Source organism: Carlito syrichta, unplaced genomic scaffold (assembly GCF_000164805.1).
Source record: "Carlito syrichta isolate Samal-C Ts95f unplaced genomic scaffold, Tarsius_syrichta-2.0.1 Scaffold311587, whole genome shotgun sequence".
NCBI classification, from domain to species: Eukaryota; Metazoa; Chordata; class Mammalia; order Primates; family Tarsiidae; genus Carlito; species Carlito syrichta.
In genome coordinates this window covers 15,793-25,102 of record NW_007255683.1, presented here as the reverse complement: position 1 = coordinate 25,102, position 9,310 = coordinate 15,793, and the positions used below count along the sequence as shown (strand labels likewise).

Sequence of the window (9,310 nt, the reverse complement as noted above, 5' to 3'; positions counted from 1 at the left end):
GGCTTCAGGCAATCCACTCACCTCAGCCTCCCAAAGTGCTGGGATTACAGACTGAGCCATCAAGCCAGCCTCAGTAGGTTTTTAAAAGCCATTTTGGGGCCACGCTTGGTGGCTCAGCCTGTATTCCCAACACTTTAGGAGGCTGAGGCGAGTGGATTGCCTGAGCTCACGGGTTTGAGACCCGCCCGGGCAACTTGGCAAAACCTCGTCTCTACAATAAATCAAAAATTAGCCGGGCGTGGTAGTACGCGCCTGTAGTTCCAGCTCCTTGGAAGGCTGAGGAGGAAGGATCGCTGGAGCCTAGCAGGTCGAGGCTGTGATGACCAGGAGTGTGTCACTGTCCTCCAGCCTGGGTGACAGAGTGAGAATCCAACTTAAAAAAAAAAAAGGCTGGGTTTGGTGGCTCAACCTGTAATCCCACGCCTTGGGAGGCTAAGGTGAGTGGTCGCCTGAACCCGCAGGTTCGAGACTCGCCTGGGCAACTTGGTGAGACCTCATCTCTACAATAAATTAAAAAATTAGCCGGATGTGGTAGCACGCCTGTAGTTTCAGCTACTTGGAAGGAAGAGGCGGAAGGATCGCCAGAGCCCAGGAGGTTGAGGCTGCGGTGGCCAGGAGCGGCCACTGCACTCCAGTCTGGGTGACAGAGAGAGATGGCAACTCAAAAAAAAAAGTCATTTTGGGCCAGGCACGGTGGCTGAAGCCTGTAATTCCAGCACTTTGGGAGGCTAACGTGAGGGGATTGCCTGAGCCCATGAGTTCAAGAACAGCCTGGGAAACTTGGCAAGATCTCATCTCTACAATATATCAAATAATTAACCAGGTGTGGTAGCATGTGCTTGTAGTTCTGGCTACTTGGAAGGCTGGGGTGGAAGGATTACCTGACCCCATCAGGTTGATGCTGGGTGACCATGAGTGTGCTACTGCACTCTGGCCTCGGCAATGGAGTGAAACTCCACCTCAAAAAAGTCATTTTGACATTCTTTATAGCCAGGTCTCCTGGAGGTACCACAAACAAAAATGAAATGTAGAATAGGGGAGCATTTCTGCAGGATTATTCTGAATTCTGGAAGTGCTATCTATTTACTTGCTGTTCTTTTTCTCTTCATTAGAGAACTATATACAAGCTGTGGAGGAGTTCCAGTCTTGTCTAAACCTGCAGGAGCAGTACCTGGAAGCTCACGACCGTCTTCTTGCAGAGACCCACTACCAGCTGGGTTTGGCCTTTGGGTACAACTCTCAGTATGATGAGGCAGTGGCACAGTTCAGCAAATCTATTGAAGTCATTGAGAAGAGAATGGGTGAGTGAGCACTAGCTGCTTCATGATGATGCTGGTGGATCCAGCAGTTGAAAGGTTTAAAAAAATGGTTGTTTTATGGTAACTTACCACTTTAGCCTGTTCTTTGTAGCTGTACTAAATGAGCAGATGAAGGAGGCTGCAGGATCACTAACGGAATACAAGAAAGAAATTGAGGAGCTGAAGGAACTGCTTCCTGAAATCAGAGAGAAGATAGAAGATGCAAAAGAGTCCCAGCGTAGTGGGAATGTAGCTGAATTGGCTCTGAAAGCTACTCTGGTTGGTTTGGCTTCCTTTTAGGTTTTGATAATAGTGTGTCTGGTACCACTAATGTTAATGTTCCATTTGCTAGGAACTTTTTGTTATGACTTAGTTTCCTGGAGTTGATAAGCTGCTTAATTATTTCTGTTAAGTAATATAGTTGTTAAGAGAATATCCTCTGAAGCTCCAGACTGTCTGGGTTTGAATTCCATCTCTTACTGCATGTGATCATTGGCATTTCTCAGCCTTAGTTGGCCCATCTGTAAATTGAGGATAGTACACGTTGAGCATTCTTACCTGAAATTGTTGGGACCAGAAGTGTTTTGAATTTCAGATGCTACTGAATTTTGGAATATTTGCGTTATACTCAACAGTTGAGTGTCCCTAATCTGGAATGCTCTAATGAGCATTTCCTTTGAGTGACATGTCAGTACTCCAAAAGTTTCAGATTTCCAGATTGGGAGTGGAATATTCAACCTATAGTACACATGTGTAAAATACTTTTGACAGTACCAGAAATATAAAAATTTCCTAACAAAAACAAACTAAATAGTTAAACTATGTAAATATCTCTGAGAACTTCTTTAGTGAGGCATTGAGGGATTTTTCACTTCAGATTTCTTGGCTTTTCTTTTGGCTGTATGTGGGGATGCCAGAGAGCTTTCTACTCTGTAAGTAGAATATGGAAGATTTAGTTTATTATCTACACTCTGCCTATGTCCTGGGTTGGAAATAGAGAGGTGCAGGTACGGTGGAGGTTGGGCAATCTTGATATTTTCTGGAGGCCACTAGCATTTCAGGTCTTAATCAGTTACTTGGATGGTGTTGGGTACCTGTTTTAAGATGGTAGGTGGCCTGGGTTCAATCCTAAAACCAGCTTGGGTTTCTTGTCTCACAGGTGGAGAGCTCTACTTCCAGTTTCACTCCTAGTGGAGGAGCCTCTTCAGTTGCCATGGTAGGTATTCAGGTGTTATCACTTAATGGTAAGCTTCAGGGTTGGCTTCATATAGCTTGTATATTGCTAATAATGGCTTCTTTTTTGCCAGATTGCCAGTAGAAAACCAACAGATGGTGCTTCCTCATCAAATTGTGTCACTGACATTTCCCATCTTGTCAGAAAGAAGGTAAATCTACAGATAGTTATTTCTTTTCTACCTTTTCACAGTCTGCTTTTTTTTTTCCCCCCAAATGATACATGAGTTACTTTACCTACACATCTTCCAAATAGTTCGTGCAAAAAGACCTTATTTTGCAAATTTGGTTGAGGATTTGTGAGTAAAGACAGTTTTCACTTGAATTTGTCTAGCAACCTCTCCTGGCCTTTTTCAGTCCAAGAAGTATTCAGGAAAGCTACTGAGGAGGTTTGGTGAGATGAGCCCATTTTAGGAAACTAGCAGGTTTTGACAGCAGTCGTTGAGCAGGCCTACTGCTACCTGAGTCCTGAGTCTGCTTTCTAGAGTTGTAACTCCTGGTTTGTTTCTGGACTGAAAGCACAGGAACTCAGACTTGTACTTGTACTTTGGTTACCATTTTACATCTACTCTTCATCCCACTGCGCTTCAAAGTAGGGAGGCAAGGATTGATGATGGGACAGGCTAATTTATTCTGGAATGTACAGCTAGGGAGAGAGACCTTCAGAGCTGTGAAATTCTGGTGTTCAAGATATTTGCACCATGAGGATTAAGGAAATGTTTTGCAGTTTCCTTTTTAAAAAGATTAAGCATGTTTGTGAAGCCTTCACAATTCTATCTTTAGAGGAAACCAGAGGAAGAGAGCCCCCGGAAAGATGATGCAAAGAAAGCCAAACAAGAGCCGGAGGTGAATGGAGGCAGTGGGGATGCTGCCCCCAGCGGAAATGAAGTTTCGGAAAACATGGAAGAAGAGGTGGGCAGTTAAGCAGGGCTTGAGCCCTTATCCCTTGTTCTCAGGACTTGGGCAAACCCGTCCTCCCAAGTGCATGCTCCCAACCTTGATCTTTTTGGATTGTTGATTGCAACCCTCACAGAAACGGTTAATTGTGCAGGAAACAGTTTGGTTATGGGAGTGTAGAATGATTCACTGACAAATGGAGCGTTATACCACAGGTCCCTGCAAAGAACACAGGGGTAGGCCGGCAAGATCATCAGGCCACTTGTGCTTGCTCCTTTCCATGTAACACGTGATCATTGGCCCCGTCAGCCCTGTCACCACAGAGAATTCAGGAAATGGCCTGGTACTTTGTGGTCAGTGCCTTCTTAGTGTAGGGATCCCAACCTTTGGGCGACCTGTATTCACTTCTTTTGACAGACCTGCTTGGTTACATGAAATAGAATGGCTTAAACTAGGGTCACTCATACCCAGGCTCCATTTGTCTTCCAGGCTAAGAATCAGGCTGAAAGCCAGGCAACAGTGGAGGGGACAGTGGAGGCTGGAGCTACAGTTGAAAGCACTGCATGTTAAGAGGGGGCAGAGCCTTCCTCCCAAGGGAAAGCGTTTTTGTATATAATGTATTTTTTCACTTTGGGGGGATTCTTTTTGTATAACTTCAATAAAGATTGTAAGCAAAGGTTGAGGCTTTGATGGTTTTTTTTTTTTTTTTTTTTTTTTTTTAATGGCGGAATCTGTGCCTTGGAGCACTCCAGGTTTTATCTAGTGGCCAATGTTATTTTTTTCTTTTTTGGCGTTCTGCACTGTTCTCTGTGTTGGAAGTTATAATCCCAATTCCTGTCTTTCTTATGTGGAAGTGATCAAGTCAAGTGTGGCTGTAGGCACTTTGTCTTCCAACGGTGCTATGTTTTTTTCTGTTTTCAAATACTTGACTGAACCCAGCTGTTTGGCAAACCTTCATTGGTGCTGTCCCTGGAAAGGGATTATAAAAACAAGACGTGAAGATCTTGGCTCTTTGGTGCTGAAAATGGATGATGGACTTTGGCTGTGAGCCAGGCTTTTGGTGGTACTTGTCTCATATCCACGTAGTCTTCTACTGGGGCCATAATCCTATCCTGGAAAAAGAACTCTGAAGAAAACTTGGGGGAAATTGAACCCTGAGGAAAACAGTCTCTGTGTTTAATTGTATAGAATTGAACTCTGGTCTGAAAGTGGCTGAGGGCCATGATGGTGATGGACATTTGGGATGTGGTTGGAAGAATCTTTGGGGGAGGCTGGTTGAGTTATATTTGTTATTTTCTGTATAGAAAGGTTGAAATATATCAACATTTGGAATTGTTACCCTGTCTACAGTTTCTCAAATAAAGATGCTAAAAAGACTCCTTCCCTGGAATTGTGTTTAATGATCTTACAGTGGATTCTGGGCTGCTTGGAGCATTTCAGTGTGAGCTTGAGTTGAAAGGGAGAAAATAGCCCAGCAGTTCCAGTTGTCTAGTCCAAGTATGTGGGTGTTCAGGGGATTGGTAATAATGCCAGCCCATTGGGCTCTTACTGGTGTTGGGTGCGTGCAAGGGGTCATTCATGAACCTGACAGCTGAGCTGCTTCTAACTTGAACCTTAAAGGACCTATTAGTGACCTGGCACTACTTGGATTCGAATTCCAAACAGTGCTGCTTTATATAACCCAAGAGGATTTAATAATCCTGACATCCAGAGGGCTACTTTGTTGCACTGGTTAGAACTTGCTATTTTAACCATCCAGGGTTGAAGGCAAAGGGAGCTGTGCTCACCCTCAATTCAACTCGGTTTTTCAGGGTTGGTTTTTTTTTTTTTTTTGAGTTGGAGTCTCACTCTTGCCCATGGCCACCACAGCCTTGGGCTGCTGGGCTCAGGCCATCCTTCTGCCTCAGCCTTCCAAGTAGCTGGAACTACAGGCATGCGCTACTACGTCTGGCTAATTTTTGATTTATTGTAGAGATGAGATCTTGTCACGTTGTCTCGCCAAGTTCTTGAACCCCTGAGCTTAGGCAAGTTTCTGGGCTAGCCACAATAAGTAGTGGCTGCAGAACCCATGGCTTATCTTGCCTTTGAACTTTTTTCCTGAAGATTCCCTTGTGTAGGCTTCCCCCCCACCCGTCAGGACACATGACATACTTGACTTCCAGGTCCTAGACTTCCTTTAGTTGACATTGGGATCTGGGGCTGGGCCTAGTGTCTGATTTCAGCTGGATCTTACACGTGGCCCCCTACTTGAGGGGAACATTACTGGGCTGGAGCCGTACCCTGGAATCGAAGGGCATAAAGCCTCAGGAACTCTGTTTATGAGGACCTTGAGAACTTGGAAGGTTTCCTGGCAGAAGTACTGAGGAAACGGTATTGAAAGGAGTTCGGAAATAAAACTGGCTTTAGCAAAAACCAAGTGGGAATTACTTTAAAGTTTCTTTAGTTGGAATTAAAGAGAGCCCCCAGTTACCTTACATGCTCACTTAATCCTCACATCAATCAGTTTTATGGAAGAAAGCACAGACAGGTCAATACTTGTGGGAGGTGATAAGGCTGTAGTTAGAGCTCATATTTTTTATTCATCTGCTATTTGCTTCTCAACCCTATATAAGAACATGTAATAGTAAAGCTGCAGGTTTGGGAGTAGGCTTCTATCTCTAGGCCCTAGTCCTGTGTATGTTAAGAGGCTCATACCCACATTCACCTGGGTTCAGAAACTCATTGGGGGTGAGTCAGCTCCGGTGAGGACCCAAATCCTCATCTTTATCCTTGACTCTGCTGAGGGGCGCTTCTGCAGGAGGTGGGGGATCAGCAAAGCCAGCTGTGGGGGTGAGGGAGTTGGCTTCCAGTGAAGATGAGCTTGGCACCTGTGAAATGAGAAGGTAGATCTTTAGCAAAAATGTAGAGGTCAAGGGCACAGGTTTTGGAGTTAAGAGTCTCCTTTACCAAGTTAATTTGTTCTTGCTTTGATTTCCTTATCTGTTACATAGTACTTATCTCAGATGCCATGAGGATTAAATGAGTTACACACAGAACACATTTGGTAGTGATTGGTATAGTGGTCAATAAAAGCTGGCTATTAGCCACACCAACTTTATCTGTGGTGTCCCTGGTTCTATTTGGTCCCTCACCGGAGGTGGATACTGGTACTCATGGGCACTTGCTGGGTTGATCTCTGCCAGCGTCTGGACAACTGCGTCTCTTGCATTCACTAGCCTCAGAAAGAGCTCAGCCTGACCTGCCTGGGGAGAGGTGAAATGTTATTGCATCTATACCTTTGAGGAGTATGCCAGTCTCCCTCCTCCACACTCACCTGGGGAATCCCATTCAGCTGCCCAAGGCTAAGGCTGGCATCCAGAGGAAGGGCCCGAAGTGGGAGGCGCCAGTGGCCACTTAGCACTCGCTGGTCTCCATCAAAAAGCATGAGTGAGGCCCAAGCCTTTGACTGTGGTGCCCTAGCCCATGCCAGGTCCTGGCAGGCCTGAAGCTCACAGACCAAGGATACTGACGGTGAGGGTGGCAGTCTAGAAGAACCAAAAAGTAGTGTCAGAAGCCAGGGCTGGAGTTCTTTCTAGGACTGCCCTCCGTGCCAATGGCCTCCTCTGTCTACAGACGTAAACAGAATGAGGGGCAAACTGCAATTGTGGCTGAATACTAGTCGTGATTCCCCCATCTACTGACCTGGGCACAGGCTGCCTGCTGGCAAGGATGGCACAGTTGCCCATAGGCCCAGGAGCTGAAGGTGGGGGCAAGCAAAGGGCTGGAGGCAATGCTGTGGTCCCTCCGGAATTCTTTCCATCCCGTGCCAAGCCAGTGGTAAGCTGCACCCAAATCCAAGAAGCCTCAAGGCCCCGCAGGAAGTCGTAGAAAATGACCAGGCCAGCCCTGGGGGCATAAGTCTAAGCACACAACCAACCAAAGCCTCTCCTCACCCTTCCTCCCCTTAGCCCGCTCCCCAACCCTATCTGGCCGCAGTGGGTTCCAGAAACCAGCAGTGCTGGCCAAGTCACAGAAGCTGTCAAAAGGAGGGAGTAGGCCTCACCCAGGGTCATAGGGTGCAGGGCCCAGCACGTCAGATGTGGGCAGGAGGAAGTGTGGGTTCAAACCCCGGTTCCCGGTCCTTGTTCCTGGAAGCTGCGACTGTGTGGAAGAGGGTTGACTCCAGAAATTCTGACGCTCCCCCAACTGCTCAGAGCAGAGCTGTCCCGCCCCACCCCACCCTCGGGTCCTCACAGCCTTTCCCAAGCCACCCCAGAACTGGACATCTGTGGAGCCTGGAAGAGGCGGCAGCGGGGGCGCCACTGGCGGCGGGAGAAGTAGGGGATCTCTCCTCCACTTCGGTTGTAGGCTGGGCCCCGCCGGGGGTCGCAGCTCCCCGGGTCCTAGGAGGAGAAGAGTTAGGGCGTCCCTGAACTGGATGAAGAAGGTAACTAGCTGAGACCTTCCCTGAGAGCCGAGGTCACAAATGTGTCTGCGGAGTCACAGGGATACAGGGACACACAGACGAGGAATGTGCGTGGACGCCAACAGGGGGCACAAACATGGCTATCATTCCCCAGGCACGGTCCCTCCACTCCACTGTGCCGGGCCTTCTGGGGGCTAGTGGGATGGAGTTGGGGTGCTCACTGACCCCAGGGTGCCCGGCCCGGGCCCCTTGGCATCTGCAAAGCCAGAATTTCTGTCTCCAAGCGCCGGTTTTCGGCCTCCACTAGTAGAAGCTCCTCCGAGGCGGCACTGGCCCTTCCTGCGAGGAACCAAGTCTGACCTGTCATCTTTGACCTCCGAATTGCTCACCCTCAATTCAACTGGTTTTTCAGGGTTTTTTTTTTTTTTTGAGTTGGAGTCTCACTCTTGCCCATGGCCACCACAGCCTTGGGCTGCTGGGCTCAGGCCATCCTGCCTCAGCCTTCCAAGTAGCTGGAACTACAGGCATGCTAGTCTGGCTAATTTTTGATTTATTGTAGAGATGAGATCTTGTCACGTTGTCTCACCAAGTTCTTGAACCCCTGAGCTTAGGCAAGTTTCTGGGCTAGCCACAATAAGTAGTGGCTGCAGAACCCATGGCTTATCTTGCCTTTGAACTTTTTTCCTGAAGATTCCCTTGTGTAGGCTTCCCCCCCACCCGTCAGGACACATGACATACTTGACTTCCAGGTCCTAGACTTCCTTTAGTTGACATTGGGATCTGGGGCTGGGCCTAGTGTCTGATTTCAGCTGGATCTTACACGTGGCCCCCTACTTGAGGGGAACATTACTGGGCTGGAGCCGTACCCTGGAATCGAAGGGCATAAAGCCTCAGGAACTCTGTTTATGAGGACCTTGAGAACTCTCCCATGTCGGGGATCTCTGGACGAGGCTGGACTTGTCAGCTCACACCCCAGCCACGGCCACAAAGCCCACCCAGGACTCCTACCTCGGGGCTTCTGGCCAGACCAATGGCGCCCTCCCGCACGTTCTTTTCTCCCCCAGGACTAAGACCACCGCTGTCCTCCTGTTCACCCTTGCGCGTCCGCGACCGCTGCCGCTCCAGGGCTGACGCTTCCACTTGCAACTGCCAGATCTGGCCCAGAACGCCGAGGTCCCGGCCCCCACCTCGAACGTAGGCCTCACGCAGGGCCCTAGGGCGCAGGGGACAGGAAGGCAGTCTTTCCAGGCCTGATCCGTCCCCCGCCCCAGGCCTATCTCCGGACCGCGGCCCTCACCCGATTTCGGCGGCCAGTGTTCCTGGGTGGGCCTGCAGCACCGGAAAACAGAGTTCTGCTTCTTGCCAGTTCAGCCGCGTCCTGGGGCGGGGGCGACGCGCAGGGAGATCCCGGGTCCGAAACCCGGAGCTTCGGCCGCCGGGCACAGCTTCCAGCGGCGCCGGGGCCCGCGCTCGGCCC

General features: G+C 48.8%; 2 protein-coding genes across 5 annotated transcripts in view; one reads left to right on the top strand and one right to left on the bottom strand.

Annotated features, from left to right (window-relative positions):
- NASP (nuclear autoantigenic sperm protein) overlaps nucleotides 1-4,805 on the top strand; it is a 29,278-nt gene extending 24,473 nt beyond the window's left edge. For 3 of the 4 annotated variants that reach the window (XM_021717955.1, XM_008068836.1, XM_021717953.1), the window contains 6 exons: nucleotides 1,113-1,301; nucleotides 1,411-1,577; nucleotides 2,458-2,514; nucleotides 2,606-2,683; nucleotides 3,315-3,443; nucleotides 3,918-4,804. In XM_021717955.1, the coding sequence (XP_021573630.1) occupies nucleotides 1,113-1,301; nucleotides 1,411-1,577; nucleotides 2,458-2,514; nucleotides 2,606-2,683; nucleotides 3,315-3,443; nucleotides 3,918-3,998 (701 nt within the window). In that variant the 3' untranslated portion in view covers nucleotides 3,999-4,804. Of the gene's footprint in view, nucleotides 1-1,112; nucleotides 1,302-1,410; nucleotides 1,578-2,457; nucleotides 2,515-2,605; nucleotides 2,684-3,314; nucleotides 3,444-3,917 lie in introns of all 4 variants that reach the window. The other variant, XM_021717954.1, reaches the window with a different exon arrangement.
- A 1,158-nt stretch (nucleotides 4,806-5,963) lies between these two features.
- Nucleotides 5,964-9,310, bottom strand: part of CCDC17 (coiled-coil domain containing 17) — a 4,309-nt gene continuing 962 nt past the window's right edge. The window contains exons 4-12 of the mRNA XM_008068839.1: nucleotides 9,131-9,302; nucleotides 8,928-9,046; nucleotides 8,059-8,172; nucleotides 7,692-7,810; nucleotides 7,471-7,568; nucleotides 7,110-7,313; nucleotides 6,742-6,952; nucleotides 6,560-6,670; nucleotides 5,964-6,295 (exon numbers count right to left, since the gene is read on the bottom strand). Of these exons, the coding sequence (XP_008067030.1) occupies nucleotides 6,161-6,295; nucleotides 6,560-6,670; nucleotides 6,742-6,952; nucleotides 7,110-7,313; nucleotides 7,471-7,568; nucleotides 7,692-7,810; nucleotides 8,059-8,172; nucleotides 8,928-9,046; nucleotides 9,131-9,302 (1,283 nt within the window). The 3' untranslated portion in view covers nucleotides 5,964-6,160. The remainder of the gene's footprint in view (nucleotides 6,296-6,559; nucleotides 6,671-6,741; nucleotides 6,953-7,109; nucleotides 7,314-7,470; nucleotides 7,569-7,691; nucleotides 7,811-8,058; nucleotides 8,173-8,927; nucleotides 9,047-9,130; nucleotides 9,303-9,310) is intronic.